Source organism: Fistularia commersonii, chromosome 18 (assembly GCF_037954325.1).
Source record: "Fistularia commersonii isolate RoL2024-O1a breed Wild chromosome 18, RoL_Fcom_v1.0, whole genome shotgun sequence".
Classification (NCBI taxonomy): domain Eukaryota; kingdom Metazoa; phylum Chordata; class Actinopteri; order Syngnathiformes; family Fistulariidae; genus Fistularia; species Fistularia commersonii.
Genome location: NC_141301.1, coordinates 4511192 through 4531431, shown reverse-complemented (window position 1 = coordinate 4531431; position 20240 = coordinate 4511192). Strand labels below are relative to the sequence as shown.

Here is a 20240-nt window from a genome sequence, read left to right as displayed (position 1 = left end):
TACCTCCGGAGCTGTTTTTTATTGATGTCCTTTGCAGTACAGGGAGGCTAGCAGCTCTTTACGTGACATCAAATGCGTGCACACGTACACCTACCGAGTCTACCATTTAGCACAAACTCCTCAGAAGGGCATTCGAAGGCAGCACCGGCGATATTCGCTCACTAATCTTGGCTCTTGAGAGGCGCAGGCGTGTTGGGATGCGGGGGAAGCGCCGAGGTTCAGCGAGTAAATCCCCATCGTCCGACGAGACTCAAGGTTCAGCGGGATATTTGTTATGTCCGTCGTAAAGGGGCGACACGCCCACGGGCCCTGAATTAAATGAACCTGCCGCGGATACTGTATTGATGAACCGCATCAACCCCCCCGACCCCTAGTGCTAATATTTGAACTCCGGGCGGGGAATGGGTTCAGGTGGCGTAATTGCGGAGGAGGTAGTCCATCTAATCCTGCCATTGTCAGCAATTGCCCTTCCCCCTCTTTTTTTTTCCCCCTTATAGCTTTTGCAGCAATTCCAGGGGGAAGCTTGTAGAGCCATCAGCAGTGGCTGTGACTCGGTTACGTTCCAAAATACCGGAATTACACCGACTCAGCAATTTCATATAGCTTCGTAACGGCAATCATAATTTATAACTCTATTTTCTGACTGCTCACGTACAAATACCTAAGTAGATAATAAAAATGTCTCGAGCAAGTGGGAATCATTTGAGCTCCGAGCAAACCGTCCTCCACATCCCATTAGTCTGAATGTTCTAAGCTGCCCCTCAAGAACGGTTTGCCTTCTGGCGTCGGACCTGGGTACTCGTTCCTCGTCTTTTTTGCGCTCAGTCCTCCGAGAGCCTAACTTTATTTTTTTTTGGTTCTCACGCTCATTCCAGCCAGGTGTGGCATACTTCAATTTTCACGTGCAGGACAGCTTACGGGGGTTGAGGAGTTGTCAAATGTAATCGTACAGACTCAAAGACAAAATGACAGTTTTTGTTTTTTTCTCCCTCCCCCTCCCGGGTCCTGTAGTCTAGTTTTGATTGTGCACGGCCGTGAGAGCCACGGGGTTTATGCGGACTTGTTTGTGCTGCCAATGTCATTCTTCACTGAGCTGTGTCACAATTGCTACCCCGTAAATGGATTTCACATGAAGAGGAACTGCAGCTGGCTGGCTCAATTGCAGAGATGGTATCTAAACATTTTGTCAGAAATGACATGGTGTGAAATAGGGCTTTTTTAAAAGTGACATTCTTGTGCCAGTCGGTCCCTTTTTTTTTAAAAACCTCGGTCTTAAATTCAAGAGCATTGCCGAGGTGCACTGCCAAGCCAGAGCAGGCAGCTGGGCTGTGTCGAACCTTTTGGGCATTATAGCACCTCCAAGATAGACTTCTCAAGCCGCTAATCCTTTATTAAGTAACACGGTCGAGGCTGTGACATTTACATTCCCTTTACCCAAGCCAATTAAACTCTTGATGTGCCAGTTATTATCATCAGGCCAATAATGAAGATTAGCAAAAGTCACCTCTGTTATCCAGACCCTGGCTCTTATCTCGCCCCGCTCGCGAGAAGGTCATCGATTGCCATTTCACAGTTTTCTAAGCGGTCTCACATTTCTGTTCCGCGTGTCGCCCCCACCAGACCTGCGGGAGATAGTGTTTGTCATCCAGAGCCAAAGCAACTCCTTCCATGTGAGGCGGGCAGAAAGACGGAGAGCCGACTTGCTCAAGCAGGCCAACGGTCTCTCAGAGGTAAGACTACAGCTAACTCCCTCTCTCGTACACTTTTATTTTGCAGCGCAAAGACGACCAGCTTACGTTGTTTGATTCCCTTTCTTTTCCCCCATCAGTTTCAGAGGAATACCTGGGTTAGGGTTGGGTTCAGGTTAAGGGTTAGGGTTAACTGAAGTTATGTTCAGGGTTAGAGGAAGGATTAAGGTAAGCATATGAGCTGGGGATGAGGTAAGGGTTCGGGTAAATGTAAGGATTAGGGTTAGAGTTACAGTTACAGTCAGCGGGATGTTAAGGGTAAGAGTTAGTTTGGATTGGGGTTAGGGTAAGGGTTAGGGTAAGAGGTAGAGTTAGGATTGAGGTAAGGGTTAGGGCCAATGTTAGGGTTTGAGTAAGAGATAGGGTTATGCAAGGGTCGGGGTTTGATTTAGGGTAGGGTTATGGTAGAGTTGTTTATAGGGTAGGAGATGGGGTGGGGGTAAGAGTTATAAGGATAAGGGTTAGAGTTGATGTTGGGGTTAGATATAAGGTTATGGTAAGAATTATGTTTATGGTAGAGTTGAGGTTATGGTAAGAGTTAGTTAGAGTGAGGGTTGGGGCAAGGGTTGCAACCAAACATGCAAAGCAGCCATAATAACCAGATCATACCGGATCGGTCGGGGCTTGGGTTAACAACGACCGCCATTGGCACCGATGACCTGCAGGGAACCAATGGAAACTGGGCTACTGTTGGTCAAAGAAGGAGAGGAGGAAGGCATGTTAGGAAGCAGAGAACGTAGTGAGAGAAGATATGAAGGTAGTTGGTGTGAGAGAGGAGGCTACAGAGAACAGGGTTAGATGGAGAAAGTTGATTCACTATGGCAATCCCTGAAGGGACAAGCCAAAAGTAGAAGACGATAGGCTTATGGTAAGAATTATGTTTATGGTAGAGTTAGGGTTATGGTGAGAGTTAGAGTGAGGGTTGGGCCAAGGGTGTGGGTCAATGTTAGGGTTAAATAAAGGGTCACGGAATGATTTATGTGTAAGGTAAGAGTTAGGGTTCGAGTAAGGGTCACGGTATCTGTTAGAGCCGATGTATGAGTAAGGGTTCGAGTTCGGGTCAGGGTTAGGGTTATTGTGAGAGTTACAGTCAATGTAAGGCTTAAGGTAAGTTTAGGCTTTGGGTTGGGGTAAGGGTTAGAGTTAATGTAAGGCTTATGGTATTGTTAGAGTTAGGTTAACAGTTATAGTTAAGGAAGAGTGAAGATTGAGATAAGGGTTAGCATCAATGAATTGGTAAGGGTTAGGCCAACGGTTTAGGTTGAGGTTAGGGAGTAGGTTAAGGTGAATAGTCATTCCATTTTTTTGACTACACCTCTTCATTAACACAGTCAGTCACCTTCCTTTATGTCACAGCAAGAAATATTCCTGTCTTTTTCAAAAATTGCAACTGCCTCGGATTGTTGCCGCATCAAAACGGCTTCTGTGTGTTTTGAAAAAAACAGACGCATCTTTGATGTCGAGGCGTCACTCACGAGTGTCACAAGGCCACTTTTACCTAAATATTTGATGAGGATGTTTTAATGAACATCCTGCGCTGCGGCGCTGCAAACATGTATCTCGCAGAAAATAGTCATTTCTGCCTGCAAGTCATAGAAGCCACTATCAGGATTCCGTGGATTCTCGCTCCTTGTCAAATTTCATGTCACGGTAAGACAGCGGACACATTTGCAGGTCACTACGTCCTCTGCTCCTTTTTATTAAATCCCCTTAGAGCCATATGAAAAATGATGTAATAGGCATGAGCAGTAAATTAGATGAAGGAAGTGTTTTCTGTCTCTCACGTCAGACATCTGCTGTTGGATGTGTGAAGTAAATAATGATGGTGAAATAGTAATTCTCTGCTCGGGTGTTGTTGGAAGCCTTGAAATGATTAACAGTCATGAAATCCTCCCTCTCTCTCTTGGCCGATCAGATTTTGCAATCTTCATTCCTGGCTGTTGGCAATTTGCATCCGGTGTTTCGTGTTTCCCGTAATGGAAAGTGGCATTTATTTACACACGTGTAAAAGATATAACGTAGGAAAATGAGATTTCACTTACAGGCGCTCCATTTTTTTTTTTTTTTTTTTTTTTTTTGATACGACGTGACAGACTTAATCGACTCTATCATGTTTACATTCGGAATCTCGGAGATATCTGGCTCTGCAGAACGTGTAGTGCGCAATTACAGAGCCCGAATCAATAGAGAGTGGGAAAGGCAACAAAACATCTCGTGGAGCCGGCGGAGGAGACCTGACAGCTTTTCAAAGAGATGCGAGACCCTCGGCTATGGTTCAAAATGAGTTGCCTCTACTGAAGCATAGTGACTTTGTCTCAGGTGTACATGGAAAGCAGTTAAACAGCCCGCAGAGCACCTCTAGTAAGCCCATTGATTTTGCGTGCATTCATATCTCTATCAAATATGATTCTGCATCTCAGCTGGAATAAATTATTATAATCAGTTATTATTCATTTATTTATTGGAAAACTGTTTGAAATCTCCCCCCCCTCCCCCCCCAGACGGATCATTTGCAGTGAAATATGAATTAGCGTGTTGGTAGTTTGCACTCGTACTTTTAGAACTAAAGCCGTCATTTTTTTTTTTTTTCGAATTGGTGAAAAAAATCCAAGGTTTTCCAAGATGCCCTTTATCGAGCACGAATCTCAGTCGAACTTATTTCAGATAAGAACTAACAAAATCCAGCCGGCTGCGTTAAGAGCCAGGTTTATCCAATAGCATGAAGCACAGAAGAAGAACCGGGTCTGATCATGGCCTGACAGATGCTTCTTCTTTCGTCTTTTAATTTTATCTCAAAGCATCATAGCCGGGGAATAAAAAAAAAAACAAAACTATTTAACTTGCAAAACTAGTAGCCAAATCAAAAATGCTTTTGATAATGGCTGAGTGGATTGCTAGCTGTATCAGCCAGTGAATGCAATGATCAGATAGCACATGAGTAATGACACTGGACCCAGGTGTCTCTGTTATCTCGGGCTAATATAACGTACAGGCAGTGTTGCTCAAAAGCAGTAAACTGAGCCTGCTTGGAATGTTTTGCCCCCCTGGGCACTTGTTGGTGTTGTTCTAACGAGGCTTTGAAAGTCCCCCTTTTTAAATAAAATCTCAAGGTGGTAATAGCAACCTACACGATCATGTTCAATACTTGATTTTGATTGAGTTGCTTTTTTTGACAAATTTTTTTAAACAATTTCCTGACAATCATGGGGCATTGTTTACCCAAGAATTTACATCTGAATGCGTTGTGCAAGCTAGTGTCATTAGCTTAGCCCCCGCCGGCGCATGATTATGAAACTCCAATGTGTCTGCTACGATCGCAAAATGCGGATTGTGGTGCAAGTGTATCATGTTTCTGAATTTCTTCGCCTCTGCTTTTGGCCGACGCGCAATTTTTATAATAAAATCTGTTTTGAAAAAAAAAAAAATGGTCAGATGTTATTTTCTTTTTAATGTTTTATTCTTAGCCTTGTCAAATCAAATACAGATGTCTTTGCACCTGCAGAGGATGGCGTGCTACAGTGATGAGGTTTTTGGCAACATGGCTCACCACCATGTCACTGCAAGTATTTATGACACAGTGCGTTATTGTACAGGATTGACCGTCTCCAAGACAACCGTGTTATTCGGTGCGATCTGTGAATCAGTCTGTTGTCCCGATGTCCTGGTTCTGTCTTCTTTCAGGTTACATGTCGAAAATACTTGGGGGAGGGAGGGGTAGAAATATTCGAAGGGTAATATGTCTTCGTCTTCAACGACCCAGAACTATCAAGGGTGATTTTTATGACCACCAGTCCGCCACCCTCAGCTGTAATTGTATTTTGGGTTTTCCCGCTCGCCGACGGACATCACGTGGTGCAATGTGGTGTGTCTTTCAGACGCCGCCGGTGATCTCGCTCTTGCACAGTTTATCCGATAATGAGGGCGACTGGAGTATCCTTCCTCTGCTGCCTTAGTAAGTATCCCCCCCTATTCACCCCAAAAAAAACTGAAGGGTTCAAAATTCCCATATGAAACAAGCAGAATGAGATTTTTGAGGTAAAGATTTGTAAGGTCTAATTTGAAGGATCCAAGAACAGCTGAGCCAGCTGGCCATTAGGCAATATAGGCAAATACTAAGGGCGCAGTGGCCTTCAGGGGGTGCAACAAAATTGGGAAAAAATATAATTACATTTAAAAGTTGCTATTACCATTAAATCTAAAAATGGAAAAGCTCACATTGATTTAAATGCAATGTAATTTAAACTGAAAAGAGATTTCCTCCCTCTGGCTGATGGGTACCTGCTTGCTCTCCTGTTGTATTTGTAATTTTTTACTATCATTATTATCTTTTCAATTATTTACTGGATTTTTTTTTATTTTGTGGTAAGGGGACGTGAATTGTACTCCATTTTTTTTTGGTTTATTTATTTGTTATTTGTTAAGCATGTTCATTGGGCAACAAATTATCTTAATAAAAAAAAAAGAAAGAAAGAAAATGGTAAAAAAAAATGTTTCTTTTGTAAGATTGTATAAAATCTTGCCTAAAGCGCCACATTGGTTAGGGCAGGCAAGCTTTTAATAAAAAAAGCCACATTGCCTTGATAGTAAACCTTCGTGGTATTTCTCTATCAGTAACAGACAGTCCGTCTGTTTTCTGAATAATACTGATCTCGATATTAGCCACTACTGTTTTCAACAATTCTTTTCGGAAAATGGCATCTGACTGTATTGGCACTTACCATCAGAATATTAAGAAAAAAGCCACCAGATCATCAGAAGGACCCCCAAATCATGACAGAGCTGCCCTTCCTGAAAGAAGCCTCCGCGCTTGTGATGTTTTTGTCTCACAGCCCTCCGGGGAAAACTCAAGCTGCCTTGATCTGACAGGGTCAGGCGCCTCAGTGAGATAGCACGTCAGGCCCAGCTAAAATGAAAAGACGTTTTTTTTTTTCTCGTCTTTGTCTGTGCATCGCAGAGCTCCAGTCATCCACGTTTTATTATTAAAGTGCAGTCGTAATCATGTTTTTTTTTTTTTTTTTTTTTTCTCCCCGCCCGTCTTCTGCTTCAGCTTTTCTCGCTCTTTTGGGAAAAATTCTTCCTGGATCCTGTTTCTCGAAGAGGAGACGAATGTGAAACTGGCCAAATTGGTGCGGGTCCTCGCCAAGTTCGACAAGAAGAAAGTGAGTATACGGTATCCTCTCCAAAATCCGCCTCTACCTTCAGTTCTCCCTTTCCATATTCTACCAGCTCGGTTCATTCAGTCACAGGTCGGCGTGTTTCTTGAAGTATGGAAGGAAACCAGAGGACTTGGAGGAAAATAATGCAGACACGGAACCGATAAGCACCATCGGGTTATTTGAAATGCAGCATGAGTTTGAAAATATTGAAAATACAACCAACCCTTCATCACGAAGGATTCTTTCCTTGTTGAAGCCGCGACTCGTTCTCTTCCCCAACTCGATGAATAATAAGGCCTAGAAATGACAGAAATCCATCCAAAAGCAAGGCGGTGAAATCCCATCTGACATCTGCTCGTGTCAGAGTCTGGCCAGCGATGCTTGTTTTTTTTCCTTGTCGCGCTGACAGCCTGAGAGTTAATCTCTTAAACGTTTTGCAAAGGACCCATTGAGAAGTGTGTTTATGTATTTATATATATATATATATATATATATATATATATATATGTACATATATACACTGACTGCAGCCAGGGTTCACCCTGGACCAATCATTGGGCCACATATAGAGACATACAACTGTTCACCCGTTCATTCAAACATCTGGGTTATTTAGGGTTTCCAATGAGTGCCATCTAAACTGATTTATTGACTCTTCAAAATATCCATTTATCGGTTTGTGTATCTGTTTGTGTGTTTTGTCATTCTGTCCTTCATTCACCCTTATTTTAGTGTTTGTTGATCTATTTATTGGTTTGTTTTTCCATTTGTGCTTTTGTTTTTTTATTCATTCATTTATATATCTATTTATTCATTTACATCATTATCGCTCCCTTAATTTTCATTGCCACATGCACGGTTTGAGCTTTTTGTTTAAGTGCTTGGAATCAACCCCCCCGGACCTTCACACTGAAGCTAACAATGGTGCTTTCTGTTTCTGGACGCAACAGAAAAGGTCCAAAGACAAATAGGAGAAGAGATTCTGCACTGAAGTGCTCGTTCCTGATGATAAATGTCCTTCCAAGAGTGGGCTGGGCGGCGATCATATTATTAGTTGAAGCTGCTGGGTAGGACTGGAATTTGTCCATGCCAAAGCATGTGTGGACAGCCTAAAGAAATAGAAAAAAATTACAAAAAAAAAATATATATATATGTTACATAAAACACATTTATGTTTGTTATATTTCATATATAAATACATATGAATATGTTATTTCTGATATATACGTCATGCAATAAATGCAAATTAATTTCTTAGAAATCATGCAATGTTATTTTCTGAATTTTTGTTTTAGATTCCATCACTCACAGTTAAAGAGTACCTATGATAAAAAATTACAGACCTCTTCATGCTTTGTAAGTGGGAAAAAACTGAAAAATCAGCGGTGTATCAAATACTTTTTCTCCTCACTGTCTCTATGTGTGGCCGCTACCGAGGTGAATCCCATCTGTCGCGCACGCGGAGCTGCGATAGGCTCAAGTAACACCCGTGACCCTTTGTGCACGATAAGCTGTATAGATAATGAATGAATTGATGAATGAATTAACCTTTGGTGGACAATTAGAATATGTTACATTTCATTATCACCAATGGCAGCATTTTGGCTCAATATTTCTCTTACTTTATCATAGTTGCCCAAGAGTCATTTACAATCCAAAACAACAGGAATAGGTGGCTGTTATTTACAGGATAAATTGTCCTTTAAATGAAATGTTATCTTTTAAGAAACAGGGGGATTTATTATAATAACAGCCAGAAATGTGACTAATGACAGGGGGAAAATGTGGGAATTAATGATGATTGAGATGATTTACAGTAAAAAAAAAAAAAAAAAAAAAAAAAGTTGATGCATACAATTTAAATGATCACTTAAATAAGTAGTTTATCCTATTTTTTAAATTATGTATTCCTGTGTATGAAATCACAGTTTGACACGACTTTTAAAAAGTTTATTTCACTTTCCAAGTGGTTTCTGGTTTCACATTCTGCTTTCAGTTTTCCCCCCGGTATTGGAAAACAGGCTGATTTATATTTCTAAAACAAGGAATGTAATTATCGTAAAAAACACATTTCATTTGGAATCAGCATCAGGGATCGATCGAAACACAATTTTTCTAATAGAAATTATATTGTATTAAGTTTTTCAACCGTCTGCGTTAATTCCTTCAAACACAATTTATCTTGACTTTCACCTTTGTGCCGCTTGCTGCAAATTAACGTTTAGAGATGTTTTTTTTTTTTTTTAGCGATTTTTCTCAAGAATTACGATAAAAGCCTCAGTGGCTAGAGGCTCCGTCCTGTCATGAAATCATATTAAATCCCCCCCCAAGGAAGTAACAAACATAATTACCGTTTCAAAAGATTTTCTGGCAAGTGGACTGTGGAAATTAAATTAGTTTAAATTAAGCAACACCGGGCTAAAAGCCTAAATGTCTCATTTTATTTAAGTACGTGGTAATACTATAATATCAACAAGAGTTTACATTGTAAATCTGCAGCGGCATTCTGTCTTTTTACTTTACACCCTTCCTCTTCCAGGAGTGGTTTCTCGGGAAGCCCCTGCACGACGAGGACTCGACCATAATCCATCACTACGCCTTCGCCGAGAATCCCTCCATCTTCCAATATCCGGACTTTTCTGCTGCGTGGGCCCTCAGCATCCCCCTCGTGCTCCGGTCAGCCTGCACATTGAACTCAACTCCGCCCATAAAATGCTCGTATCCTTTCTTTGCACATTCTCATGTCTCCTTTCTTTTGTTTTTTTAGGCTTGCAAACAAAGTGAGAGAAGAGCCGCTCAAATCTGACTTTACTATCGACCTGAAACATGAGGTGAGCTTACCGGAAGACAGTGGCAGCTCCTGATAAAATTATCAGGAATGGCGACTTTTACGATGATGACTAAGGTGACCCATTAAATTGGTAAATGTACGGGTGACTAAACCATTGTCACAATTCACGTTTGTCTTATCTAAATTACATAGTAATACAAATTATAACCAATTGCTGGTGACAAAAACACAAAGATTTTCCCTCTAGCTACATAAGCTACCAGGAAGTTACATCTAGGTGCATCACTGATAGTCCACGTGACCCTCCCCACATTCCTATTAATCCAAACCACCTAAACCATTGTCACAATTCACGTTTGTCTTATCTAAATTACATAGTAATTCAAATTATTACCAATTGCTGGAGACAAAAACACAAAGATTTTCCCTCTAGCTACATAAGCTACCAGGAAGTTACATCTAGGTACATCATTGATAGTCCACGTGACCCTCCCCACACTCTTATTAATTTTTTAATATACTTCTATAAACACTACAACGCAACACTATGAGCTACCCAAATGATGGTACCGTCGCTTAGCCAATCAGAGCCCAGGATACAGAACACCATTCTCTGGATGGTCGTCAAACTAGAAAATGCTTATTTTCCCTAATAAATATACAAAACTACATTTTATTTACCACGTATCTGTGGTATATAATGACCGCGGAAGGTGAACAGCAATGTGCCGAAGGGCGGCTATAGATCGACGTGATGTCCTTCCTCGGCTCCAAGATGCCAAAATGCTGCTAAGCCCAGGAGATGCCAGAATGATGCTACCGTTGCTGAGACAATCAGAGGCCAGGTTACAGAACGGCATGCACTGCTTGGTTTCCGCCCGAGAAAATGCAAATTTTGCCATTAAAAAATAATTGAAATAATAAATATATAAAAATGCATTAATGCCACATAGTGTGGTATGAAATCAAGAAGCAAAAGGTGAAACACGATATGTCGAGGGACGACTATAGATCAGAGTGATGTCTTTCCTTGGCTGAAGCAGATTACATAATGAGGGAAGCACGTATGTGCAAGCCCTCCTGGAACCCATAAGAAAATGTTTTTTTTTCCTCACGTGAAGAATTTCATGTGAGAGTCTTATGAGAGAACACAAAATGATTTCAAATGGATATCCCCCCAAAAAGGGGGGTGGGTTGGCATTGCAGGCTGATTGGACATTACACTCAGAGGCAGCTACAATGCAGTAACAGCAGTAGAATGTGATTTTAAAAAGTTCCTCTTTTTTGGCACTTAGCACCTACAAAAAAGCAAAAAAACAACCTCCCAAAAGGGAGGACTGAAAATCCTGAAAAGGACTGATGTTCATGGCTTCCCGAGCAAGCATCCGCACACTATTGTTTAAACCCGCCAAACACGTTAAACCTTAAAGTCAAATCTTATCACTTTGGAGGAAGTACATTTAAAAAAACCTAGCTTGAATTCCAACTGAAAAACGCCAAATTTTGTCAAACACATCATATTTGCGTCACGAGTAACAACGGCTTGGTGTTTTTTATCACAGATGTATTTTTTGCAAACCCCTTGCACAATCTACATGCACACGTGTCAATCCGTGACAGTAAACCCTACAGGCACATCAGCGCCGGGATCTTAATCTCTTAATCCAAATGCCCAAAACGCCGACGTGTCATCTAACTATCATGTGATACCTTGTGATACCGTGCAAATACAACATCCAACACTTCGATCACACAGACTGGGGAGTATTCAAAGAGACCACTGATCCTGAGGAATACACATGGGCTGTCTTGCTCTATGTTCATTTCTGCACCGACACTGTCCTACCCAGAAAGACTTTCTCAACCAAAAGCCGTGGATGGACAGCACAGTGAGGCCCCCAATCAAAGCCCAGGATGCCATCCTGAAAGGGCATACGGCTGTCCAAAAACAGGCACAGACAACACATTGAGGACCACTTCAAGAGCAATGACCCACGCCACATGTGGAGAGGCCTCAGGGCCATTACCGACTACAAAGGGAGTGCCTTGCAGATCATCCACGGCCCCACCCTGCCTGACACCCTGAACGGCTTCTTCGTTCACTTCGACTCATCAAGCTGGAGATTTCCTCAGCCAGAAGTGCAGCACCAGCCTTCTAGCCTGAGGAAGATCAACACCAAAAGGGCCGCAGGACCAGACGGGATGTAGGCCGGACCGGGAAGTGAGGCACAGAGTAATTGGCAGTCTTTCTGAATATCTTCAAACTGTCCGCAGTCCCTGTCTGCCTCAAGTCCTCAATATTAGTGCCTGTGCTGAAGAGATCAACCATCACCTGCCCCAATGATTACCGTCCTGTTGCCCCAACACCAGTAATCATGAAGTGCTTCGAAAGGATTCTCCTCAGACACATAAAGGATACTATCCCTGCTTGGCTGGACAGCTGATAAGCTGTATGCCTACAGGGCGCTGATGCTGTCTTGCTAGCACTTCACACGGCCCTGTCCCACCTACAACGTCCCCAACACTTGACAATATGTCAAGATGCCATGTTTGGACTTCAGCTCGGCCTTCATCACAGTCCTCTCAAACAAATTGGCCCTGAAGCTCCGCAACCTAGGTCTGATTGCCTCCCTGTGTTTGTGGATCTACTACTTCCTCACCAACTGGGCTCAAGAGGTGTATTTGGGGAATTCCACATCTTCCTCTTGGATCCTGAACTCCTCTTCACCCCCTTCACACACCATTGTCTTGCCATCCACCCCACGAACAACACCATCATCAAATTTGCAGATGACACCACCGTGGTGGGGCTCATATCCAACAACGATGAGATCCAGAGAAGAGAACCAGCAGCTTACTCAACTATCCTAAACAAAAGCAAGACCAGGGAGACCGGAGGTCCAAGAGAACCTCGGCACATGTTCCTCTCCATATAAATGGGGATACAACGGAGGGGATCGACAGCTTCAAGTTCCTGGGCATCCACATCTCATCCAACCTGAGCTGGGCCGCTAACATCTCACACCTGGTAAAGAAAGCCCAGCAACGAATCTTCTTCCTCAGGGAGCTGAAGCGAGCTTGGCTCCGCTCTCAGCTACTCATCAACTTCTACAGATCGACAATAGAAAGCTTCTTCTGTCTCAGCGCTACAGTTTGGTATGGCAGCTGCATGGCATGAGACAGAAAGGAGCTAGCCCGGTTGGTGAGAACAGCACAGGGCATTGTGGGCGGTCGTCTTCCGGATCTGGGCTCTTTCTACGATGCCCGGAAGCAGAAGAAGGCCAAGAACATCGCAATGGATCCCACCCACCCAACAGCCTGTTTGTGCAGTTCCCATCAGGAAAGCGGTACAGGACAAGCAATACCCACACATTTCGGCTGAAAAACAGCTTCTTTCCAAGAGTTGTAAAAGCAATCTCTCTCCCAACCCTTGCAAGGTACCACACCCAATCCCCCGGCAAAGCACTCACATTCACACCTGGACCCACACACACCCAGACACACACTAATACAATGCCCCCCTTCTGACAACCACTCCATCCTCCCCCCACAGAGACAATACTTGCTTTAAACTCATTCATATTCATCTCACCCTTCATACCATCTGCATCATATATATAACCACGCACTGTGTAAATAACCTGTCTGTCTATTTCATTTTATTTTTTATAAAAACTTGTACGTGCCCCGAGCCGGGAGCTCTCATCAATTTCACCGCGCCCGCACGATGACGATCAAAATTCTCGATTCTTTCAACGTCAAGGTGGCCCTGTACATCTGGGACAACGGCAAGGGTCCGACGCTCACCGCCGTCCCCGAGCTGTGCACGGCGCCGGAGGATTCCCGCGGGGCCCGGCACTGCGTCACCTCGCTGAGCGGCACGCCTCCCCAGTGTGTGAGTATCCATCTGTTTGCTATCTGGATTAGTTTTGCACTCATTCACCGTGAGTCCAAAAAAGACAACGCTGGAAGTGTCAGTGCGGCTCGCAGGTTGAGAAATGGGCGTAAAGCGGCGTATTTGTTTGACGGACGCCGCCATTAATGCATCTGTTATGTGACTGGAGTCTTACCTGAGCTACAGAACAGCCGCGATTCTGTCGACTCCACCGGGAATAGAAGCCCCGCTATGATAAATGATGTTTTTTGCAGTTTTCCCAAGTGTGTCCTGAAACTTTAAATGTAAATATACGAAAATCTCTTTATGTCTGTTTCCATCCAAATGTCTCACGGTCCACATACTGTAGTGCAATATTCATATTCAGCGCTTAGTTACGATGGGATCGTTTTTTAGTTTTCGGATTTTGCATCGCGACCTGGTCACGAATGTTGCGCTTGACTGACAGTTTCGCCGTCACTCCGCTCTTTATTATGAAGAATTGTCGTTACTGCCGCCACGTCAGCTCTTTCCGAGCATTTACGGGATCATTCCCAAGCATACCTGACGGCTCACTTAATATGGATCTATAGCAGTGTTAAAGTGGAGGAGGGAAGAGAATTTTGGGGGGATAAATAAGAAACTATATGACTACTTCAAGTATCAATAATTACAATAATAATAATAATATCATTAATTATAATAATGATACATTCAAAATAAAAAAAAAGTAAAATAATAATAACAATAAGGAAAACTATAATAATAAACATAATAATGATCATTATTATAATTGATAATAATGATTATCAAAAACCATAATTATACATATAATTTATTATTATGAACAGAAACACAATAATATATTATTATTATAATCATTATTATTTTTAGTATCATCTTATCGATGATAATGATGATGATTATGTTGATGAAGGTGATGATAATATTTATACTGGTAATGAAAAATATATTTGATAATAACATAATAGCATACATATATAAAAACATAATGCTAATTTTTATAACAATCATCACAATAAGAATAATGATAATACTCAACATAATAATATTTATCATCATCATCATCATACAGATGATGAACATGAAAAAGACAATAATAATAATGACCATAATCAGACTCCTCATAATAATAGTAATAATAATCATCAGCCCTTTCATGATAATCATAATAAAGTATGTATTATTTTTATTATTATCATTATTGTTATTAGTTTTATTATTCAGTATAATAATAATAATAATAATAATAATAATAATAATAATAATAATAATAATAGAAATAGCAATACGACTACTACTAATGTTAACAGTAATAATAATAATGATAATAATGCTTCTGGACTTGTTCACGCACATGACAAAAACATTAGTTTTTGCTCCCCTCTGGTTTCAGTATGAAATTAAACATTCTGATGGAGTCACACACTGCAAGGGGCAGTGTCTTGAGACTGATGCATGTTCGTTGCAGCATAAAACGGTCAAATTTATATTCACCTACGTGAGTTCATGTGTGTGTGTCCGTGCTTGCTTGTGTAGGTGTCTCATTTTAACTCCCTCTCCATTGAAATCACTATATCCTCATGAATATGCATTTTCAAACTGAAAAATGGGTGTCTGGTAGCCACCTGTGGACCGAAGCGGGTCCGACGTTTAAGACTCTGCCATTTAAATAAGTTCCCCTTCAGGCAAAATGGGGGGTGGGTATTTTGTGATCAGCCAGTGCTGCCAATCAGATTTCTAAATGATAATCAAAAAATAAATAAATAAAATGCGGCAGCGTTTGGCTGCAGATTCAATAAAGTTAACAGAGCCCCGTGGGACATGTTTAGGGAGCGAAAAAAAAAAAGTTAACAAAGAACTCATAGCGCAGCAACATTGTTATGGCTGTGTTATTAACATTTCAAGTTTTGGCACAGCATTTGTATTTAAATGTCAAAAAATATGCATATACAAATAATGAGATATTCACGGGCGCCTTGGAATATAAACAGCGATTCGGAGCTCTTTTGTAGATTCGAGGTCGTAACTTGTTAAGTGTTTCTTTCTCGGCTCTGTGATATTTAAATAAAACTGCGGGTGCGTGGAAACCCTGGAAACAAATATCTGCAGCTCAATACTCCTCGGGTTCGGACATCAGCTGAAAGGACCTGTCAGCCACTGTGTTTCTCCACGGTTATGTTAGGCACAGTGACTGATGCAGTACCAGTTAATAATGTAATTTTTGACGTAATCTAGCATTATGCTCTTTCAGACATGAGACCTCCCCATCCCTCAAGTCTCTGTGCAGATATCTGTTGTTTTGTCAATGTCGAATAAATCTAAAATGTATTGTGTCCTCAAAACACCTCATGGTGCACATAATTCCGCTCTACAAAAAAAAAACAAAATCAAAACACAAAACATTTTTTCCTTTTATTTCTAACAAAGGAGTCAGAGATGGCTCCAGATTCTGTTCTCCACTTTTGTCTTTTGCTTTTGTACCTCTGGCAATCAAACACATTGATAGCCAATGTATTCTCTGGGGCTTTTTCAAGGACTCCTATTCAAACAATGCAACGACTGGATGTGAATCACCTGCTCCGTGTCTGCATTTTCCACTCTATCCAAAGGCCAAATACCTTAGACCATATAATTTATTCATTCATTCACTTATTATTTAAGCCACTTATTCCAGCTGTCATTGGCCAACATGAGGTTCATCCCAGACAATCACAAGGACACAGATAAAGACATAAAACCACTCACACTCCCATTCACTCATTCACTCTCATTCATACATCAGTGGAGCATTACAACTATTCACTGTCCCATACACACATCATCTCTCATATACACAGAGATCCATGATATTCACTCTCATTCACTCTTTCATTGATTTGTCATATAGAGAAGCACAACCATTCACTGTCTCACTCATAAATCATCTAGAGACGCACAACATTCACCCTCTCATTCACTCTTTCATTCATATATCAAATCGAACGCTGCGAACGCGACAGCAGTCGCACGTTCCTGCAGATTCCTCCTTTGCAACATCAGGAAGATTCGCAGATTCCTCACGGAGGATACAGCGCAGATACTCATCCAGGCTCTAGTCATCTCTTGTTTGGACTAATGCAACTCCCACCTTGCCGGTGCCCCAGCGGTGACCAACAGGCCTCTGGAGGTTATTCAGAAAGCAACAGCCCGCCTGGTTTTCAACCGTCTCAAATGCTCCCACACAACTCCCCTTCTTATTTCCCTTCACTGGCTTCCGATAGCTGCCCGAATCAAGTCCCTACCCGTCCCCTCTGATCTGCCACCCCACGGCGACCGTCCACCCCATCACTCAGAGCCCCGGATGCTGATCGAACCGGTCTCGGCTCTTCTCGGTCTTGGCTTGTCAGTGGTGAAACTCCCGGAAAAGGTCAGACCAGCGGGGTCGCTGCCCATCTTCCGCCGTGAGCTGAACACTTACCTCATCACCAAGCACTACCCCACTAATCGCACTTAGCCCCCCCCCGAACAAAGAAAGGAATGTATATATATGGTTTCGAGGTGGCTATTTGATAGAGTGGTGATTTCTGACTACCGACTACTGGTACTTTGGATCTCTGGTGACTGAATTGCACTTTTTGTAACTTGCTTTGGATAAAAGCATTTGTCAAATGACTATAACGTAATGTAATGTAATCAAATAAAACATCCGCTCTCATTCACACATCATATAGACATACAACCATTTGCCCTTCACTCTCCTGTTCACTGTTTCAATCCTGCATCATACAACCATTCACTCTCATTCTAACATTATATAGACACAAATATCCATTCACCCTGTCATACACTCTCGCTCATACATCATATAGACATACAACCAGTCACCCTATCAATCACGCTCTTATTCACGTCTTATAGCGACATGCAACTATTCACCCTGTCATTCACAAGTCATAGAGACCCATAACCTTCACTCTCTTATTAATTCTTTTAATCATACATCGAATAAAGAAGCACAACCATTCACCCTCTAATTGACTCACATATTCACAGGTCATGTTAACATACAACCATTCACTCTCTCATTTACCATCATTCACATGTCATGTAGAGACATATTGCATTCATCATCTCATTTACGCTCTCATTCTTACAACAGAGAGACATATAATTCACTCTTTCATTCCCACGTCATATAGAGACATACAAACATTCACTCTCAAATTCGCATTTTTGGACTATTGTGGTGAAATTGGAGGAACCCTACGCAGACATGGGGAGAACATGGAGATTCACAGGAAGCCCGTCCGTCAGAATAAATCCAGGGACGTCCATGCCTTAAGGGAGAAGCGCTTAGCGCCGTGCCATCTAACTTGGTTTATTAAAAAAAATACATATAAAAAAAAAAAAACACAATTTTTTTTGTCAGACCCTTTGATTTGACACTTTGCACAGCTCTTATGCGACGCTTCTCCTTTCCGCTTCGGCTTTTCCCTTCGGATGCTATTTGATACTAACTGATAAAAACCTTTTCTTTTTTCCCTCAAAGGGGGAGCCTGTGAAGAAGGAAGACGTATTCGTGGCCGTTAAAACATGTCGGAAGTTCCACACGGAAAGAGGTGAGTGACCTTTTTCGAGGGTCGGCGCTTCCTTTCAATTTTGCCTTTTTTTTTTTTTTTTTTATTTGCCATGTTATTTTCTTTTCTCCGGAACGATTGTTTCGTTTCGACGTTTACAGGTGTTCATCAATCTCTGCAAAGTTTTTATTTTTTCTTTCTTTATTTACTTTTACTTCACCTTCCGCCCGACGAGTTCTTAAGCGAACCCACCGCTGAGGCAAATCAAAGAAGAAACATCGCTAGAAAAGTGGAGAAAAAAAAAAAAAAAATTGCACCACACGTCAGCTGTCTGCACTGGAAATCAATTGTAAATGTCAACAAATGTTAACAATATAGCTTTCCTTGAGCGCTGCAAAAAAAAGAAATAAAAAAATAGCAGAAACAGTTTATGAATCAAATGCTTAAGAATTGCGGAAAGAGTGGAGATATTCTAAATGTCGTCCACCTCGGCTTGATTGAGTTTTTTTTTCAAGATGCCTGTTTTGAGGGCGGATTCAAAGTTAAGTCAAATTTATTTGTCAATCAAGTCGATAGAATTTTATTCATATGTTGTCAAATCACGATACTGTTGTCTCATCACACTTTCCACGCAGAGCGGGCCTTTTAAAGGATCTACACAAACCTTGGATTGTATCTGAGGTTCGGTTAATAATAACAACAATAGTTATATGGTTCTAGCTGAAATAATACAAGAAATAATATTAACATTTAATATTTCAGGTACTTTTTCCCTGCAAGCATGCAGTTGGAGCTTAATAGCTGGTTTGCATCCCTTTTTGTAATAATAGTACTTGAGTCCAATTTAAGTACTGGCACTTATTCTGTTCTAACAGGTTTAATCTCCTGTTACTTTAGGCTTTTAGAGAAAAGGATTTCCAGCTCGGTCACCATTTAGTGTCATTAACGCCGGAGTCGCCAATCTCGCGCCGATGGCCTTCGATTTTCTAATACAAAACCTACAGCTGAGGCCGCGGCCACCTGTTCCACCTGATCCCCCTTAAAAACTCGACATTTTCATATGAGCTTGAAGAATTATACCAGTGATGCATGTGAATATAGAACAAAAACAGATGTGACGCAGCTGATCGGCATATTTCCACCATTAGCTTTTAACAAAACCTGCAGATGCGCCAAAGGGGCTTAACAAATTACAAATAAATACTGAAATAATGTGAAATAAAGTAAAAGAAATATGATTGCCACAAAATAAGAATCCTGTAAATAAGTGAGTAATAATAATAGTAATAAATTATAAATATAAAAAGGAGTCACATCAATAAATTCGCCCCTCAGCCCACAGTCATGTGAGTTTTTCCATATTAAATTGATAGCAATAACTATTTTTAACACAGCTACAGTAGAACATCGGCTTAAGAATTTAATTTGTTCTTTGACTCTGCAAACCGAAATGTTCATGTGCTGATTCCCTTTGAAATCCCATTGATCCATTCTCCAGCCCCAAAAACATGCTGGCCTCTTTTTAAACTTTTTCGTGGCTTTGTTTGGGAATGAAAAAAAAAACAAAAAACAGAAAGAAATCAAAGATAGCCTTAGTTATGACTGTGATGCTCGTGTTTCTCTTCTTGCCGGCACTTGTACTCGTTTCCTTCATTAAATAAGCATAAGTAAAGCGTTCTCGCATTCTCGTCTTTCATTAAACCAAACTAAATATAACTTGAGAACTTTGCTTCTCTAACGTAGCCCTCCCTTCGCAACATCAGCTGCCTTTAGTGCATCTTTGTTCTTCAGGATCATAAAGATGGCTGACTTAGCCGTGTCGCAGTGCTTGGCGAGATCTGTAACGATAACGTCACGTTCACGTTTAGCTTTTATCTACTTCTTCAGAATTATTAAATTCTTCTTAACACCAGGAGCACTAGCGCTCTTAACTAAGCCACAATGAGGGTTCATTTACTGAAAAAAAGCATTATAACAGGTAAACACAACCATGAACAATGTAGGCAACGCGGAAATCCAAGCGGGACTGCCATTACGCTACGGCACCATCGGGCATGAGTTTGTTTGTTTGTTTGTTCCTGTACTGAAGCT

At 41.4% G+C, this 20240-nt stretch overlaps 1 protein-coding gene across 1 annotated transcript in view; it reads left to right on the top strand.

The window, feature by feature from the left end:
- Positions 1-20240, top strand: part of LOC147224216 (beta-1,3-glucosyltransferase-like) — a 115265-nt gene that overhangs the window by 71605 nt on the left and 23420 nt on the right. The window contains exons 5-11 of the mRNA XM_086164957.1: positions 1621-1730; positions 5624-5700; positions 6796-6907; positions 9444-9580; positions 9672-9735; positions 13459-13590; positions 18122-18191. Of these exons, the coding sequence (XP_086021083.1) occupies positions 1621-1730; positions 5624-5700; positions 6796-6907; positions 9444-9580; positions 9672-9735; positions 13459-13590; positions 18122-18191 (702 nt within the window). The remainder of the gene's footprint in view (positions 1-1620; positions 1731-5623; positions 5701-6795; positions 6908-9443; positions 9581-9671; positions 9736-13458; positions 13591-18121; positions 18192-20240) is intronic.